The sequence below is a fragment of the Scatophagus argus genome, chromosome 6 (assembly GCF_020382885.2).
Source record: "Scatophagus argus isolate fScaArg1 chromosome 6, fScaArg1.pri, whole genome shotgun sequence".
Taxonomy (NCBI): Eukaryota; Metazoa; Chordata; class Actinopteri; family Scatophagidae; genus Scatophagus; species Scatophagus argus.
Window position 1 is genome coordinate 26001869 of NC_058498.1, and position 20052 is coordinate 26021920.

General features: G+C 37.8%; 1 protein-coding gene across 3 annotated transcripts in view; it reads left to right on the plus strand.

The window, feature by feature from the left end:
- The window catches only part of LOC124060222 (epidermal growth factor receptor substrate 15-like 1), a 68581-nt gene extending 49483 nt beyond the window's left edge, over positions 1-19098 (plus strand). For all 3 annotated transcript variants that reach the window (XM_046390895.1, XM_046390894.1, XM_046390896.1), the window contains 3 exons: positions 2205-2357; positions 11194-11210; positions 12390-19098. In XM_046390895.1, coding sequence (XP_046246851.1) covers positions 2205-2357; positions 11194-11210; positions 12390-12536 — 317 coding nt within the window. In that variant the 3' untranslated portion in view covers positions 12537-19098. The remainder of the gene's footprint in view (positions 1-2204; positions 2358-11193; positions 11211-12389) is intronic.
- The last annotated feature ends 954 nt before the right edge of the window (positions 19099-20052 follow it).

Sequence of the window (20052 nt, forward strand, 5' to 3'; positions counted from 1 at the left end):
CAGGGGTTGAATGCCAGCATTGTTACCAATGAAACAATGGTTAAACATCTATTTAATTTACCATCTTTATGTTTTCTATCTTAGTCTTCTTAACAGGCACACACCACACAAAGAGATGCATGCGTGCATGCATGCATGCACGCATGCATTTTTCAAACAGACTTTCAGAACTGAAGATACACATTTTCTGTACATTTTCTGTATTGTTTTCAGTAGATCAAATGCTGCATGCTACATATGCTATCCTGTGGTAAACATTAAAATTAGATGCCACTAATGGTAGTGGATTATTTTAAAACAGGGTGGAGCTCGTGATTGTGGTTTCTGAAGTGTGTGTGGTGTATGTGCAGTTTACTGAAAGAGGAAAAAACTGATTGCCAGGCATGCAGTTTTGCTCAGCAAGGAGTGTGAAATGAACTGCTCACCCCGATCAGCCAGGTTATCTGGGTATGACAACGGTTTGACTTGTCCTGTGGTTTAACAGCGATATAAGCAACATGATGTACTCTTAACGTTCCCACGATGCTCTGCCAGGCCCGACTTCAACTCTCTATTGATAACAGAAACATTACTCTACCATTACTGTTTTGCTTAAATTCACTTGTGGTTCTCCAGCATCACAGAGTCTTTAAACAGGGATTTTAATTAAAATTGAATTTTGTAGTTGTTTAATATTGAACTGCTTCAGGGATAGCAGTATTATTTCACAGTTTCTGCAGCTCTTCTATTATACTGATGGAATTCAAGACCATAAATTTATTTTTAATCATCTTAACATACTGATTCCAAACACAAGAATGAACCTGGACTTAAAATTGTTGAAAAAGGTTCAACCAATAATTCAGTTGGCAGGAAACGTATCAGCAATTATTTTGATCAGTCAACCAGTTCATTTGGTCAAATTATTTTCAAGTAATCTTTGGTTATATTTTGGAGACTAAATCATGATCAATTAAATTATCAACAGATAAAGTAATCAATCATTTGCAGCCTTATTTTTATGTGCATATGTCCTAACTTTGATCATGCATGTGGTAGTTAAATACAGATTATGTTAAAAAAAAATAAAAATGAAAAAGTCATGAAAAATACTAAATTTGACACTTTGTAAATGAGCTGGTAATTTCACCCTTTAGTGGTCAAATCACTATTCTGAAGGTGAGGAATAAACTTTCTCAATCAAGTTGTTTCTCCAGTTTTCCACTATTTATTACAAGTTGCTTTGCTGCTGTTATTTGCTAGAAAATAAAATATAACTTTGATAAATATAGGTGAATGTGTATGGTCTGTGAACATGAACATCTGTCTTTTTGTCTAGTTGGTAAACTGGTGAACCAGCAAGTGGTAATGTGGGCAGAAACCCAGCCAAGTGATTTACCAGGAAACCGTTGAAAAAGGTTCTGTCGGTTATGAGGTATTGCTCTTGGTTTTGGTCCCTTGCCTGTTGTCTTTTGCTGTGTGTGTGTGTGTGTTTTTCTTTTTCCTATACCAGGTGTTTTTAAAAGATTTACTTTGTCACACACACATTTTATTTGTGTTGGGCATTGGTGTGAATTTTGGTGTGTCGTGTGTGTGTGGAGGTGAAACTGTTGTGGCTTTCAAAGGCTGGTAGCAAAGTTTGAGGTGACAGTAGAGGTGAAGCAGGGCGTAGGCAGAACTGTGAGAACCAGAGAATTTTGTGTTTGTGTGCTTTATAAAGTCCTGAACAGATCAAATCAGGTGCTCTGTTATCAGCATAGTTCACTAAGGTGACAAATTACTTGTGGGAGCTGCAGTGATGACTCATGGTATCTCTCAGCTATCACTATAACTTGTTTTTAGTTTTTTTTTACATCCTCTTCTGGAAATATGAGACCTGAAGCCTCTCAAATGTGTGTATATTTTTTTTTCTTTTCTTCTCTGAGCATGTCTTCCTCACCACAAAACGGATCATTTCTGTACGATCCCAGAAGCACCTTATTCCCATCCACTGATCTTTTAAAAAATGCTTTAGTGTTTCAGATTTTAGTCTTAATTTTACTTCCAGTCAGTGTCTGTGTTCTAATTTTTCAGTTCTTTGAACAGATTGTTTCTGCTGTTTTGGTCAACAAGCAATTACTGGGGTGATGGAAAAAGTACAGAAAGTTGCCGATGAAATGAAGAGGATCTGGTAGAAAAACTCTCTTATTGGTGTTGAAATTTACCTCCTTCTTTTATGTCTTCAGGTAAGAATACACCAGTGAGCACAGCTGACCTTTCCAAACCATGTGACCCCTTCCAGCCGTTCAGCAGTGATACCATCGACCCGTTTCAGAGTAAAAAGGGCCTGGGAGACCCATTCAGCGGCAAAGACCCTTTTGCGCCATCTTCAGCATCAAGTAAAACCCCTAAAGACTCTACTTCGGGTTTTGCAGGCTTCAGTTCTGTAAGTTGAGATGGGTGATACTGTTTAACAGTCTGTGTGTCTAGACCAAGACACACACCTCTACAGACACCAGGACAGTCAAAGTTCTACTGATTTTAGCTCACTGTAAAGTCACCTCTAAAGAGGAATGCTGAAAGTGCTGTTAAGGCAAAGAATGCAGCAGAGCTCTATTAGTAGCAGTACACCGTACTGAAGTGCAGTTAATACATCTCAGTTGTTACTGTATGTCTTAAAACAAGGTATGGCCTCAACTTGTTCTTAGGCTTGCATCTAATTATCAATTTTACAACAGTGGGCTTATTTCCACCTTATTGTATGTTAATACCAGGTGGGAATGGGCTCACTGTGATTGACTGATGATTGAAGTGGTGTTTTAACAGCAGCTCATGATGTAAAAGCTAATGCCAAGTATAAATAGTTAGTGAATATAGCATCAGTCTAAGGTCTCTCTTGTTAATATTTCCACTGACACAAAGGTTATGCCTTTTGTGTAATTAGGAATGGGTAATAATTTGATATTACTAAATATTAAGTGTTTATCAATCATATTGTGACAAGAGATAGATAGATAGATAGATAGATAGATAGATAGATAGATAGATAGATAGATAGATAGATAGATAGGTAGATACTTTATTGATCCCGAGGGAAATTCAAGAATATGACAATATGATCATGTTATTTTTATTTTATAAGAATTAATAGTTGATGAGTTTTTTGCTCTACATTTGTGGTGTTTTGTAACACAGATTTTAAGATTTCTGGGGCTTGTCACTGACTGCTGGAAGCAGCATCAACTGATCCTGATCCCTGATAAATTGTTTCTTTACTTTATTATCATATATAGTTCTTCCAGAAATATATGCAGGGGAATCACATTTCACATTTCCAAGTCAAGGGCAAAATACTCAAATTTCAGTTTTGGAAAATATTAGGCAAGACAAAAAAGATAAATGGCACAAAGCCTAAGTACAAAGTACAAAATAATATATACAAGGACAGAGTGAGCACACAGCTGGGAGATAGACCTAATTATTTATGCATTATTTCACCTTCCTTTTTTTCCTGATTCTAGATACGAGGACCGATCACAAATATATATTCTATTTACAAAACGCTATTTCCTGCTTTCACTGATTCACTACTATCAACTTGGATTCCAAATAGTCTTAACACAAAAAGTATTTTAAGTTGAAAGCATCATTAAATCCATAGTGTTAAATGTGTATATCTAAAACATTTCTCCAGTTTTTTAGGATGTCTCCTCCTTTAGCAGGCATCATAACTTTTTCAGTCTCTTGGAAATTTACTGTAAGGGTGAACCATAATGTGCTTCAGCATAATGTTTGCACTTGCATAATCCATATTGTCTGTAGCGATGTTGCATTTTTATGCTCTGATATTTTGTTGTGTAAGGGATCATTTGGTTTCTCCAACAGGGACATTATTACATGTAAATCACGAGTTGACTTACAGTTTAGAAATTCCTGAATAGGGATTTTTCCTCTGAGAGTGGGGATGTTAAAGATGTTGTCTTCATTGTGTTGTTGCAGCAGGCACAATTACCACGACTGTACATGCCAGTTGTTCTTAGCCATGAGGTTTTTATTATGGGTGCTCTCCTATACAAGAAAACAGATGGGGATTTTTGACGTCCTTCAAAGATCATTCTGTTTGAAGCTCATGCTATTGTCTTTTGATTAGACCTTTGATTTATGAAGCACAATAATTATATTCAGTGGGGAAACAAGTCCGACTCAGATTCTTTGTTTTCTGGATATTTGCTCAAAAGACCAGAGCAGCTGGGCTGCAGCAGAGCAGATCCATTCAGCTGGCTTGCTGAATGGACAGGGGCATAACTTCTATTCCTTGAATTGCAAAACCATGATGGTGTATTTTTATTGGAATAAAAGATGTCAAGATTATAGCAGTTGGGTCTGAATGACCAAAAACTGACTAGAATATTATCTTTTTTAATCTTTGAGTGATATGATTTGTCACTGGTGTTTCTTACAGTTTCTCAACAGTTTCTTACCATTTTCCTGCAACCAGTCCAGTCTCAGAGGATGACGTTCTTGTTCCCATTGCAGTCCCAACTTGTTGGTAGTACCAGTTGGATTCATATTTCATAAAATTGTGACTTGGGACAAGTTGTACTAATTCTAATAGAAATGCAGTATAGGGACTATGTGTTTCTCTCGGATAGGTAATAGGTAACAGAGGTCCAGACATCTTCATGGGAAATGCAACCATATAAGTTTTACATATCTTTTGTGTCTCTGAGATAGGAAAGTAAAGCTTTCATAAACTCCTTCAAAGAGAAATCTGCATATTTTGTTAATGGTTCAGTGAGATAGTCTCTTCCTGAGATTATTGGCTTGAGAGAGGGATCTGTGAGATGTTTGTGAATTTTGGGAAGTCTATAAATAATAGGGGTGACTGGGTGTTGGTTAGTCAAGTAGGTATGCCCTCTGTTTGTGATCCAGTTTGATTCCAGTGCAACTTTCAGTAGATTATCAATTTTAGATATAAATTCATTCATAGGATTTCTCTGTAGGTTGTTGTGGTATTCAGTATCTAGAACACCTCCATCTGAATGAAAAGTGACCTCTGGATTCCTCTCCAGCGCTTATAGTACACTGCGCTCCTCATAGTTCAAGTTTGAATGTCTAGGGCCCTTATCTCTTTTTTAGCATGTGTTCAAGGTCCTTTTCATTAAGTTTTAAATGTCACAATCACAAGACTCAAGTTATTTGAAGGGCAAAAAGATGACTTTGGATAAAAGAGATGAGGGATAGTTACCAAATCAGTGGGCTAGTTATCAAATCAATCTAATTTTCCCCTTCATTTGGGTCACCTAATCTGTCTTGTGACAACCTTAGATTCAAATTTTCTTAGAACGTTCAGCTTTTGACTTTTAAGTCAACAATACCTCTAGAGCCAGTGCACACTTGTTCAAGATCTGATCTTTATGGTAGACTTAGAGATACTGTTCCTCACTTGGATGGATGTTGTGAAGGGGTATTTCTTCACCATGGAAAGTATCCTGCAAATATCAATCACCGTTGTCTTCCATGGACGCCCGGGCCTTTTGAGTTCCCATGCTCACCAGTGCGTTCTTTTTTTCTCAGAATGTACCAAACTGTTGATACGGCCACTCCTAACATTTCTGCTATCTCTCTGATGGATTGTCTGATGGATGCTCTGTTTCATTTCCATTGAGAGCTCCTTTGACCGCATGTTGTGGGTTCAATACAACAGCTTCCAAATGCAAGCGCCACACCCGGAATCAACTCCAGACCATTTACCTGCTTAATTGATGATGGATTAACGAGGGAATAGCCCATGCAGCCCATGAAATCGCTTTTGAGTCAATTGTCCAATTACCTTTGGTTCCTTGAAAAGGAGGTGGCTACATAGGAAAGAGCTGTAATTCCTAAACCCTTCCTCCAGTTTGGATGTGAATACCCTCAAAATACAACTGAGAGTCTGCACTTTAAGCCCACAGTGATTATATAACTGTATCTTGAATATGTTTTGGTAAACAGCTAAAATAACAAAACTTGTGTCAGTGTCCAAATATATGTGGACCTAACTGTATGTTGGACAAATCAAATGACCCCTCAAACAAATATCGGAGCATAAAACTGCAATCTGATCCGATCCGACAATATAAATTACGCAAATGGAAACATTATGCTGAAGCACATCATTCTTCACTGTGGTCGTCTACTGTTGTGAAGGTCAGTGGTTCAGTCCCTGGATCCTGCGGTCTACATGTTGAATTAGAGACAGTCAGCCCCAAATTGCTCCTGATGGCTGTTTCACTGATGTATTATGTTCCTTAAGGAACACAATGAGTGTTCCTGATTCATAGGAACTGATGAGCAGCACTGATTCGATGCTTTGTTGTTGTTCCATCTTTTTATTCACTCATTCTGCAAAAGTTTTTCTGCAAGGTTTTCTCCAGGTACTCCAGCTTCCTCCAACAGTCCCAAAAACATGCACATTAGGTTAACTGGCAGCTCTGATTGATTATGATTGTCTACCTTTGAATGTTGGCCAGGGTGTACTTCACCTCTCGCCCATTGTCAGCTGGGATAGGCTGTCCCCCCGTCACTCTGCACAGATAAGTAGTATAGAAAATGGATGGATGGTAGAAAGACAAGCAATCTAGTGAAAGTGCACTACGTACAGGCAGAGAAATTAGTTTTTGACAGCTTGCTTATAGTTCACCTGTCATTGTCCTGGGTATGTTATGTATACTAGCAGCTTGGGACTCACACACATAGTTAACCAAATTATGCAAGCATGGATTAACGATAACTTCAGTTTTAGATCACTGAGAACAGGGCTGTTAGTGGTTGCGGGCTTCATGTAAACTATGACGCAGCAAAAATAAATACTGTCAAAGATAAAGTCAGGCATTCATTTGTAGCAAAGTATAAAAGCACAATGTGATAGTAACAATGATGATAATGAGTATTTTAATTATTATATTTTAGGCAAAAACTGTGATGCTCTGTCCAGAGTACCGTCATATAAGATCAGATGGTCAGATTGAATTAATGAAGATTTTGTAACTTTTTTGTTTAAGTTGCAACTACAATGAACCAACCCACTCCTCCCTCTACTACTGCTGGTCCAAGCCAAAGACAAGCCCAGAACCCCTTAGCATCAATGGCAGCTAGTGGGAGTTAATATATGTACAGTGGGATATTTTTTGATGATTTTAGGAGGAAGTTGCATGCTGTAACTATACATATATATATATTTTATGAAAAGCAGCTTGGTAAACTAAGTGTACAGCTTCCCAGAGTCTTGTTTGAGTTTAAGACCAAAAACTGTGCTTACCAAACAAATCTGCCGACCTACAGTATAGTCAGAGATGCTGCAGCAAAGTACTTGAAGGATAGATAAAAATTACTATTACTGTTTTTTAACTTTGGACAATCAGACTTTCACTTTTTCCTCCTTCAAGTCTTTTTGCTAAGCTAGGCTAACTATGTCCAACTTCCTCTATGTGTTTAATGCAGATGTGAGATGGATATCTATGTTATTATGTTGTTCTCAGAAAGAAAAAGATTAAGCATATTTTGCATAATACCATACTATTCCTTTAGAAATGGTTTCCCACTGGTGATTTTTTAAAAACTGTTTCCAGTTAAAAGAAGTTATAGGTAATTACAGTGTATTCAAGTATCATAAGAGCACATTTTAACAGTCAAAATAATGATATGATTGGCAATGAAAGGGAAACTAGACTTAAAATTACACCCACTCACTACAATGACACAAACCCAACCCATTTTAAAAATAGCATTTTTCTAATAAAGCTTTGTACATTGCAGAGCTGCATTGTGACTTACAATACAGGAAAAGGTATTAGCCCTTAACTGTATGTGGTTTTGGTTAGGATCAGAACATCAGAAATATTTGAGGGTTTCCCCAGACTTTCACAGAGGTTGTAGACTACTATCAACAGCGTGTTGACATGATGTTCATAGTCTGAATTAATATAGCTGTAAGAATACACCAATGTAAACACAAACATACTGTCACCCCTAAGCCAATAACTCTTTTTCAAGTTTCAGTCACACAGATAATCACTTTTTAAGTAGATAGTCATTGTTATCCTAGCAGGGAATACTGTTTCTGTGTGACTGGATGACAGGTGCTACTCAGTTCAACAACACATTCGATTTATCCATTTAACATAGACACAGACAGAGAGACACAGCAGTATCACCTCTCAACTCTCAGCTCTTGAGTCTGTCTGCCCTGTATGACCGTGCTGTGTGTGTGTACTGCTATGTTCATCATCTGCCTGGTTTTAGTAAATGATTAGTGCTTTGCATCTGCTGTTCTGTTATGCATGTCTTTGTCTTATGTTCATTGGAGTTTTGCTTTTTCACAATTTATTACTTTATTCTGCAACATGACACAATAGCTACAGACACTGTTTCACCATCTGTTTTTAATTGGATCTCAGAAACTCCCTGACTGTTTTACCCAGTTTTTATCAAAAATGATTAGCTTTCTCCTTAAAAAAAAAAAAAAGAAAAAAAAATGACACACCTACTTAACAGTCCAGGAACAGTCCCACTTCGGTGACATATCTTTAAAGAGGCCATATTAATATTACTATTATTTTTTATTATTATTCATTTTCGTCTCCCCTTTCCTTTATGTACCTTTGTCACACATATAAAAAATTTGTGAAGTTGGGCTCTTCTACAGAAAACACGGCTGTTGAATTGCCTGAAATGTCATTATAGTCCATCCTTTTTCTTCTATTACTTGTCTACATCACTGTGAAACACAGCACCACCTCCAACCAGCCTCTTCCAGCTAGGTGACGTCCTGCTCACTGAAACATAACTTGTTGTCTGTCATTGTTATATGAAAGCACGAAAGGTATGAGTAAAGCAAGGCAACATCTTGCTTCATCTTGATCATCATCAAAAGCCTTCATCTACTCCCACTGTCTGAGCATGCCATGATCCAGAGGATTATCTCAATAAGAATCAGTAAGAATATTGATGAGAATCTTATGTCCCCAGAAGGGCTGGAAATTATTGAATTTTGTGATTTTGGGGGGCTGCAAGCAAAGTCCCACACAGTGAAAATATTTAAAGAAAAGTTCTACATTCAGATTTATTTATTTATTTTTGTGAAGGGCAGTCGTGGATCAGCGGTTAGGGTGTCGGACCCGTAACCGGTGGATCGCTGGTTCGATTCCCCGTCCCGGTGTCCATGGCTGAGGTACCCTTGAGCAAGGTACCTAACCCCCACTGCTCCCCGGGCGCTGCACGCGGTCGCCCACTGCCCCGGGTTTGCTGTGTGTGTGTGCACGTCACTTGGGTGGGTTAAATGCAGAGAACAAATTTCGTTGGAGTGAGTTCCCTCCAATGACAAAATATGTCACTTTAATCTTTAATCTTTTAAGACTGATGACAGGTTTATCAGCACAATATCCTTAACATCTGTTCCACCTGGAGCATTTAATTCTTATGCTATATAGTTGTATGAATAATATCATATTTTATTTGTTATATTTTGAGTGAAATAAGTGAAGCTCTGTCCAGAGTGCTCTCATCTCAGATCAGATGATCAGATTTAATTTATGAACTCACCAATTCAAAGATTTTGCAGCATTTATGTGAAAGTTGCAGCTACAATGAACCAACCCAAGCCTCTCTCTACCACCTATTGCCCAAACCAAAGACCCCTTCACAATAGCAGCTCGTGGGTGTTCATCTATATGTAGTTCATATTAGAAAATACAGCAATGATAATTCACGAAAAATATCAAAAAAGAAGCTGTATTGGTAATAGTGGTACCATTAAAATATTAATGATATCCATCCCTAGCCAAAATGCAGGACTTTGGTTGCTTGGCAATTTTGTCAGACATTAAAGGTATACTTTTAGTGGCCCGCTGGGCAGTGAGGCTGAGGCTAATACTGATCAGATTTAATTCAATTCAATTTCAATTTATTTATTTATATACAATCAAAATTGTCTCTAGATGCTTTACAGAGACCCAGAGCCTGAACCCCCAAGCAAGCAGACAGTGGCAAGGAAAAACTCCCTTTTAACAGGAAGAAACCTTGAGCAGGACCCGGCTTGCAAGGGAGAACCATCCTGCTGATAGTCAGCTGGGTGAAGAAGAGGTAGACAGGACAGAGAGGATGAAAGAGAGATTCCTGCTCAGACATGTGGTGTGGAAGGTTTTTGGTTGAGAAGCAGTTATTGTGATTTTCATGGTGGAAGTGCAACTAGAACTACCTGGGTCATAATGATTCCCTGACTGCAAGCACTTTTTTTTGCTCAGTTTTGTGAGATCAGACCAGTCGAAGCAGATTGAACTTTTTGAGAGGGGAGCCAAGAGTGTATAGACAGGATGAATAGAGGTGCTGCAGCAGTATACAGTATGAAAAGAATAATGTTAAAGTATATAAAATAACTTTTGCATGCCACCAAAATAACAGTATGAACCTGAAAATGACCACAATATGGCCTCTTCAAAGTTGCTGTCCTGGCTTTGACTCATCAAAACTCATCTCTCAGTCAGTCCGTTAAAAAAAAACATCCTTAACGCCTTACAATGGTTTAGACATAACCACACCTTTTCACTTGGTGTGTGTGGATCTAAGTAATCCTAGCCTCTGTCTCTCCTTTCCCTTTGAGTTGAATATTCACGCCCAACACACTATTTTGGTTATGGCCTTCTTTCAGCGACAAAAGATGATTCAAGCACTTTCAAGTGTAATTCATTTACAGAAGGTTAGAAGCAAATATTTAGTGTTGAATGATTATGAATTAGCCTTGAAGGGGTAGATTTCCTAGGATTCCTTTTTGTCCATAATCTCTTGATTCATACTGCACTTCAATTATATCATTACTTGGACACAATGGATTTGCTCAACATTTATTTCCCTCAATCTCTGCTTGTCACATCTCCTGTTGCTGAAATGTTTGGTTGCTCTTTCCTTTAGTTCTCAGTGTTGCTTGCTTCTGCTTGAAGAGATTCACTAACATTTCAGTTTCACTACAGTCCACTTGTCTACAACTCTAGCAGCTTGTTAACATTGTAAGAATGCATGATTTTATGTGATTGATACTAATGTGTTCCAAAGAGGACTGAACAGAAACTGTACAGGTATCTCTTTGTGTGTGTGCTGTGGTGTGATGTCCTGATGTCCTGTAAACTAGCCTACATGCACTGAGTTAAGACATTTCTGCTTTATAACTTCTCTGTTCTGTAATCCACCTCTCTCTGACAGGACCTGACAAAGTCAAGGTAAGAGACTGAACACAATTAAATTCTCATAAAATGACAATTTGATAATGTAAGCAAAAGTTGCAGATAATTAGTTAATAACCATAAAGGCAGTGCATTTTTGCATGTATGATGAAGCATTTCTTTCGATAGATCTTACATCTTGTGTTGCTGTAAAAGAAAATGATATTTACTGTATGGATTATAAAAATGTCATAATGAATTGTCACTTTATTAAGATTATCATTGACTGCGAGCCAAAAGCTTAATTTATAGCACGCATAAAGGCACATTTATCTTTTTTATCTTATTATTTCTTTTAGTATAAAGTGTCCATTGCACTCACAAGTCATCATTTAAGCCATGGAAATAGTATAGATAAGAAAAGGAGCCTGTATTGTTATTGTATTCAGAATACAATCAAATTGCGAAGCTGAAAAAATGTGTTCACACCCAACACAAAACCAGAGAAAAGAAATAAAAACTACTCCACACACAGTCAGCCAGATTCCACATCACATAAGAACAAGAGCAGGGGAATGTGCTTCAGTATAAAGTATGAAATTAAATGCAATGAAATATGAAATAAGATGCAAATCCACAGTAACTGCACAGTCTACATTAGTGTATTGCACAAACATACTGCAATACAGGATTTTTTGAAGCAAGGACTACTACTTCACTGTTTATAATACTTAACAGTTTTGAGAAAAAAAATCCATTAATGATACACATTTTTTTTTGTAGATCTCTTGATTTTCTTTTTTCATTTTTGATTATTCTGACGAAGACACAGACAGCATTTTAATAGACAGATATTTTAATAAAAACAATTCTCCGGTATCTTGGTGAACATACTTTTGACAGGCATTAATTCACTATGTATTTGTTACTGAGGTCATAGTATTGGTGTTGCACTGGACTGCATTTCATTGAGATGTGTTTCCAATATTCCACCCTCTTCATGTTTAAATGGGGTAATGTAGTCCAGTTTAACACCACCGAACTCTACAACCTTAATAATAAACATAGTTGAAGTTTTAAAATCAACAACTGAGAAAATTGTTTTCCCACTCAATGCTATTGCCCATCATTGTGCTGAGAAGAAAGGGGAGGTTACAGATACCTATATTTAAAAAACAAAGACATCACTCCAAGACTGACACCGCTCTCTCTCCCTCCCTCCCCCTCTCTCCGTAGTTTGGGAATGAAGCTCAGCAATTGGAGTGGGCTAAGCGTGAGAGTGAGCGAGCAGAGCGTGAGCGGCTGAAGAGGCTCCGACAGCAGGAGCAGGAAGACCTGGAGCTGGCCATTGCACTCAGCAAAGCTGAGATGTCCAGCTCGTGACCTGGAACCCTCACCACACACAAATACTCACACAGCAATTAGACAGACTAACATGCCGGCAATCAACTGACATCTAAATACTCAGACAAAGACAAAAATAAAAAAAAAAAAAAAAAACATCACTGGCCTAACTCTCAAGTGTTGAAAACTCTGGTCTCACACACAACTTGTATTTCCAATATTGACATTGCTTTACTCTCAATAACATTGTTTTGCTGCCAAATCTACGTTAAAAATAAGACGACAGAGCTAATAGCCGAGAACTCATCACTGCAAAACTCAGCTGACAGAACTGGAGGTGAAGGAGGAGGAGGAGGCAAGTGGGGTTTGATGGAAATAGTCACATGCATTTTGTATATGTGTGTAATGTGATGGGTCCATTTACTGGACTGTAATCGACAAGCTAATCGTTACCGATGGAACACCTCGACAGTTTGAATTTCGATGTGTTGTACTGACTTAGTAGCAAAATGACAAATAGATTGTTTTCTTCAGCTCAAAGAACCAGTAACACTACAGTTCAAACTGCCAAGGTGGTTCTTAAGGCCCAAGCGTACTGAAAACATCTGATGCGTGCATTTTGAATTACATGTGTTGTTTTAAATGACTGAACGTGCACCAAAAGCATTATGTGGCACATGCTTTTTTGGCCTTCAAAAGGGATTTTTTTTTTCAGTTATGTACAAGACTGACATGGATATGTCAGGTACTGAAGATGTAGTCTGTGTCAGTATTTAGTGTCGAGGGGTTTTTTTGCTGGTACGCAAAAATGCTGCAGAATATGATGTTTATTAAGTATTTTTTCACAGAAAAGCATATAGGGAAGACTTTTTTTTATGAGGAAATGCTGTCACTAAACCAGACTGAGATAAGAAGTGAGAAGGTGGATACTAGTCGAGTTTTTCTCATTTCTGCTGTAAGATAACTGTTTCCCTCTGTACAAAGATGACAAAACTCTACTGGATGTACAGAAATGAAACTGATATTGATCTCATCTGGTTCTCGGTCAGATTTCTTTTTAGTTTTATAGCACACCAATATCTACCGTGAGATGGGAGTGTTGCACCTGAAGGACGTATGAGGCTGGATTATTGACCAGGCGACTGGGAGACCCTCAGGTGGTCTTGACTCCATGTTGACTGTGGCCCTAAGACTTGTAGTTTGTGGTAATTTATTTCATCACAGATTTCTTTAGGAATATGCTGTGGACCACTGAAGCACATTGTAAACTTAAATGATAAGGGCCCCAAGGCGCAACTTGTGTTATTACCTATTCATGAGGTGTGGTGCCATGAAGGAACAGAATTAAAATGGGCACTTTTGTGATTGTGCCCGAGAAACCTAACGCCTCCCTTCTGTAACACGGACTTTCTGTTGTAAATGTATTTTCTTGAAGCCCAGACTAAGACAACCCCAGTATGACATTATCGGGACATTTGTTTTTTTCAGGCTGAAAAATGTCTCCCCCTTGGGCTCAGTAGGTAGGGTCAATTCCTGGCCTGTGTGGTCTACATGTCCTTGGGCAAGACACTGAACCCCAAACTGCTCCCTATGGCTGTTCCATCAATACGTGGGCTTGGTCTGAGTGGTTATCTCTCCAGATGAGCAGGTGGCACCTTGCATGCCTCTGCCTCTATCCTCTGCCACCAGTATATGAATGTGATGCATTGTGGTGATCTGTCAGGCTGGAGGAGTCCAATATAAGTACAGTCCATTTACCATTACCATTTTAGCCACAGATGGCGGTATACCACTCCCTAACTCCTCCAGAGTCGGTGGTCAGTACTACAGGCTGAGCAGTACTGGCCTTGTAGAATGACCATTATGTTTAATTTTAAGGCTTTATTAGCTGTTGGTGTTATTATTTTTATTTTATTTTTATTTTTTTTGCATGGTGCAGCTTACATAATGGTGTGCGTCATCAAATTACCACAAACTAATACTAATTACCAACTAAAACATGCATAACGCACACAGGAGAGAAATGGGGAGCCATTAGGGGCCTGTTTTTTGTACTAAGGACCCCTTGAGGGTTAAAGGGCCTTGAGTCCAGAGGGTCCATAGGTTTGAGATAGTCATGCAAATACTCATCCCTCCTTTGGCTCAGAGACTCCTTGTTTGTGAACTTTTAACCAACATTAGTTGGATTTGTTCATATTTCACTCATGTCATATTATGGGAGGAAGGCAAAAGTAACTGCTCTTCAGGTGCATCAAAAAAAGACAAAACACAAAAAACAGATGAAGATCCAACACACTGGTTCCCTCTAATGTGACATCTACCTGACAGATGAAAGTAATAGTTTCAGCTGTCAGCATATCCCATGGAGTTACCGTAACAAGTTGTACAGATATGTTTTCTTTGTCCGTGAGTGTGGAGGGTTTATTGTGATGGCTTGCAATACCCTCTCTCCCTCTGTCCAGTGTATATAGATTACAGAGCTAGCTATGGCTCTTCATGACAGCTGTGATCTGATCCCAGTGCTGTCACACCACATCCAGCAAATGAAAGACCAAATGAGGGAGTTCGTTTTTCTATGTTTGACCTTGTTTTCTTTTTAGAAACCAAGGGATTTCAGTTTTTATTTCACGAGCTGGTTATTTTATTATTTTATGTTACTATTTTGACATGTTTTGTTTTTAAAAGGATATCCAAATTGATGAATATGTTTTGTGTTATAATTTGTAACTGAGTTTTACTGTGTCACTCTATTGCACCGCAGCCAGAAAACAGAGTGCTTTGGAAAGGTTTGAAACTGTTTGAAATCAGGTGTCATTAGGCTGGAAGTAGTGCTATTTCTCATGTGTCACACATTTGCTGTTCCGACACGGACTTAACCACTCACCACTTTTTATACGAGATAGCCCTTTTACTTGAACTGGTGTCTGATGGTAGACTAGAGCTTGATGTCCTGTGGACTTAAAAACAGAACAGACTCTGCTGAACTTATTCCAATAGCTGAACATTTTCTTTAAGAGCCCCTCTGTTGTAGTTAAAAATGTTATGCTATTTTATATATGCTAGTATATATGCTCCGTGTCCATAAGTAGTCATATGCTTCAGTCAGTGTTTTGCCACATGTATGCCCTGCAGTGGATTCTGCTCAGAGCATGTATGTTCTCTTAAACATTACTTTAAAAGATGAAATATTGAGTTTTATTTTTATTACCATAATCATAGGGAGAAAGAAGTCTTACACTTAAAAGCAAAGCCTGTTGACTTTCTTAGTGTTTATTATAGAGACTGGTTGTAACCACTAGCAGTAGTTTGGTCTCAGAACTGTCATATTATGTAATACAGTGCTCGATGCCACTCTCGCTTTGTTCATTAAATCTGTTTCTGAAAGACTTTTGAAAATTCACACTCCCCGTAACAACCTCCAAGGCAGAAAGGCAGGCACAGAGGAACACAAAGCATGATTTTGAAAAATCTCAGGATTTCGAGAGAAACAAAATTGAGACAAATGAATGAACTAGTTTGTCATGATAAGATTTCATTTTATATTGTTTGAATTGACTTGCAAGGAAGTAACTTCTCTGTATATAGTATTTTTTTACTTATTTTACTCATGCCTGATTTGTTGTATTCTGCCTAAAATCTTGCTAAATGATTTCCCACGATCGGGGGAGTTGATATTTTCAACCTTCTTCCCATAACACATTTTATGACTGCCTATTTTATCAAAATGTCAAGGTTCTGTCAAATATCCATCCAGGACTGTAATACATTATGATCTTGGAAGTCAGGTCTAGGTCTCTGTAAGATGTTAACAAGCTGTATCTTGGCTTGAACTCCACAACAAATGAAGTACTTTTTAATCCCATTATAGTACAAACACATTGTGATGAAAATTAATTTGTGACTACTGGGATAGTGTGTACACTGGGTCTTGGTATTGGGTCACAGCAGCCTTAAAAAAGGCTTTGCACTGACTAGTATGGCAAGATGCCATGATATTTATTGTTACCTTTGCTTTTCCAGTAACGTCAGTGAACAAAATCATGGTAATGAGAGGTTCATCAACGACTGAAATACTGAACAATTTTCCCTCAAATATACTGTGTGCACCTGCCTTTCTGGGTTAAAAAATGCTCTTGTGAAGTCATCTAAACGGGACATACTAGATAGAATACTAGAGTTAATTTGCAGCCACTGATTATGCCAGATAGAAATGTGAACTGCCTCTCCCTGCCATTTTTTTTTCTCGTTTACATATCATGAATATTTACTTTGTTGTTACAAACTGTGTACTTGTAAGGGAGCACTGTCCCTGGTGTGAGCTTCTCTAAGCTGTATATGGCTAACACCTCCTGAAGAGCTTTCACTACCTCTAAGCTGTTAAAAGCATTTTGAAACTTTGCCATGCCCCATTTACCCCTTCATTGCATCTGTTTTCATTCTGTCGGTAACTGTTAGCTGTCCGCTAACAAACTAGCTTATTGTCAGCCTTTCCTCATTACTTTTGGTAAGGAATGCCAAAACTTGTCACCTGTTTCTTTACAAGTTATTTTAAGTTTATAGTAAGTGCCACCTACAGTATAATTCAATTTATTTCAGTTTATTAATATAGCGCCAATTCACAACAAAAGTATAATACAGATGTTATTGTATATGTTACTTATTTTCAACTAGTCCCACAAAAAGACTGAAATCATCATATTAGCCTCTAGGCTACTGAACATGTATGTCTTAAAAGTCACAAAAACAAATCACAAATATGTAAGAATTTTATAGTTCATTTTTAAAGGCTGAGTTAAAGCAGCCGGGTATTGTAGTTTTTAGTGTTATGTTAAAGCTAACATTATGTTACATGCTGCTAACTGCCAACAAGCTAGTTTGTTGCCAGCTTTTACCCATTGGTTCAATACATTAACATGCTCATGTTAAGTCATTTCCAGTTAACTGAAGCACCACCAGTTTATTTACAACGTGTCAGGCATCTTGCACTGTGAAAAATAAGACTAATGTTCAAAATGTCCTTTTAGAGGCTCAACTGCAAAATTCAGCTTTCAAAGTAACACCCTTTGTGAAACATGGGACAGCAATTTACAATGTAGAGTAGATTTGAATGTCGATGGTACATTCTGCTCTGGGAGGAGCTTTTGGTAACTTGTGATATTTTCTTATGCATCTAGGAAGCAGAGGAATTCATGTAAAATAAGGCTATGAACATGAAATGCTAAACGCTGACCGTAGTACCTCCCAGATGCAAAACTTAGTACTTGAATATTAGAAAACCTTGACAAAAACAGTTTACTCAGTATGGGTTTTTCTGGAGCTTTCAAAAAACACCCCATAGTTGAAAGCTCAGGAAAACATTATTTTGGCCAAACTTCTATTTCCAAGGTCACGAAAGAACTTCATGTTCAAGTAGAAAATCTGTGTTCATGCTAACACACTCACTGAAAACTAGGACTGGGTATCATTTGAAACTTTTTGATTCTAGTGGGGATACAATACCTTTCAATATCAAAACAATACTTACACTTAAATTAGTCTGAAATTCGTATACTTAAATCAGTAAAAGTATGAGACGGTCTTAACAAATCAGAAAATATTTTTAATGCCATCTGATTGTATTTTTCAACACTCAGTGCTACGGACAGATTTTTGTCAGTACCAGAATGTATTGACACGTGATACTCAGCCTGCTGTGAACTGTGAGCCTACATCTGTTTTTTTGCTTCTGTACACATCCCTCTGACCCCTGCTTGGAGTGGTGAGCTCCAGATCAGCACCATCTTCCATACTGTATTTGTCATCTGATATCTCCACTGTGCAATAGATAATGTTTATTTTTACTGTTTTTTTGTGTGTATTCTGTGAAACCAGTGTGATGTTTTTGTTATGTAGCATATGTTTTTAATGTGATTATTTATGCACCTACAACCACCTCCTCCTCTGTCCCAACTTTGTAGAGAAAGGTTCATGCTTTGATTTCATTTTGCGAGCTACAGAATCTACCTTTTATTTTCAGCATAATTTTTATCTATATGAGGCAAAGACTGTGGTGGTGTTTATGACTCAATATTCAATTATCAGAAATTCTAGCAGTAGTAGAAAAGCCGTTTGAAATGGGTGACAGCTGAAAAGTATCAAGATTACCTTTGTTCTAATATTCATTTGATCTCTCTTCAACAATGGTAAATATTTCAATTGCCTTTGAATGATGTCTTTCCTGACATACTGATGCTTAATAGCAGCAGCCAAAACTGATTTTTTTTTTTTTTTTTTTTTGCAGCAGTACTTCTTTTGTTCTTTGTTCATTTAATTTTTTTTCTTCTCTTAAGCTTGCAGTTTTTGGTTTTTGTTTGTTTGTTTGTTTGTCCTTCCTCCATGTGGGTGAAATAATCTGAGCTGTCTTTATTTAGATGCATACCATGTGCATACAGACTGTACAGTATCAGGCACAAAAGAAAAAGTCAACTTGATAAGGAACCATTTGGAGGATTGATTAGAGTTACACTAATATATGAGGTCAGATGCAAGTTTATTTTGAACAGTGTTCCTCTCTACATGGTCTGTACTGTTTACTAGAATAAACATTTCATTTAAATGAGAATGGACTGATGCTTAATTTGTTACACGACAGGTTGAAGACCACTAAAGCTCTGAAAGAGTAATTTTGATATTACATTTGCATACAGTGCTAGGACTCTCAAAAAGCAGAATAATTACAGAATTATGATCGCATTTTGCTGTGCAAGTGTCCAAAAATTCTATTTCCGTTAAAGTGATTACACAAATCCACCACAAATACATGGAAACAGCACAGACAAGAAAAACGACAGTTCCAGTGTGAGCAAGGTGACTGTCAGTGTCCTGACTGGTTCCTGACTTGATTTAATTTCAGCATGGTATTGACCATAGTCCTGGTGATAACTACACTAAAGTGTGTGTATGTCACACATTTAACGGATCATTCTAGTTTATTACAATTTCAATTTTTTTCAATTCAATTCAGTTTATTTATATAGTGCCAATTCACAACAAAAGTTATCTCATGACACTTTCCAATTTGAGCAGGTCTAGACCAAACTCTTTAATTAAATTGTAAATAGAGAGAGCCCAACATTCCCCCTTGAGCAAGCACTTGGCAACAGTGGTGAGGAAAAACTGCCTTTTAGAAGGCAGGAACCTCGGAGCAGACCCCGACTCAAGATGGGCGGCCATCTGCCTTGACCGGTTGGGTTGAGAGAGAGAGAGAGAGAGAGCAGGACAGCAAGAGAGAGAGAGAAAGAGCAAGGGAGAGAGGGGGAGGGGGTGGGGTGTGAGAGAAGAAGCACACAAGCAGAGATGCATAGCAGCAGTAATAATACCAGAAGTATCGGAAATGTAGATAATGATAATGACAATGAAGTATACAGAAGGTATTATGGTGATTTTGATAACAATAGTAGTAACAATAATGGTAGTAGCTGTACTGAGTCTTAACAGATTTAAATCAGATTATGACTAAACAGTAGTAATTGCAGTAGGTTTTGAGCAGGACGACAGCAGGACCGCAGCAGGAGGT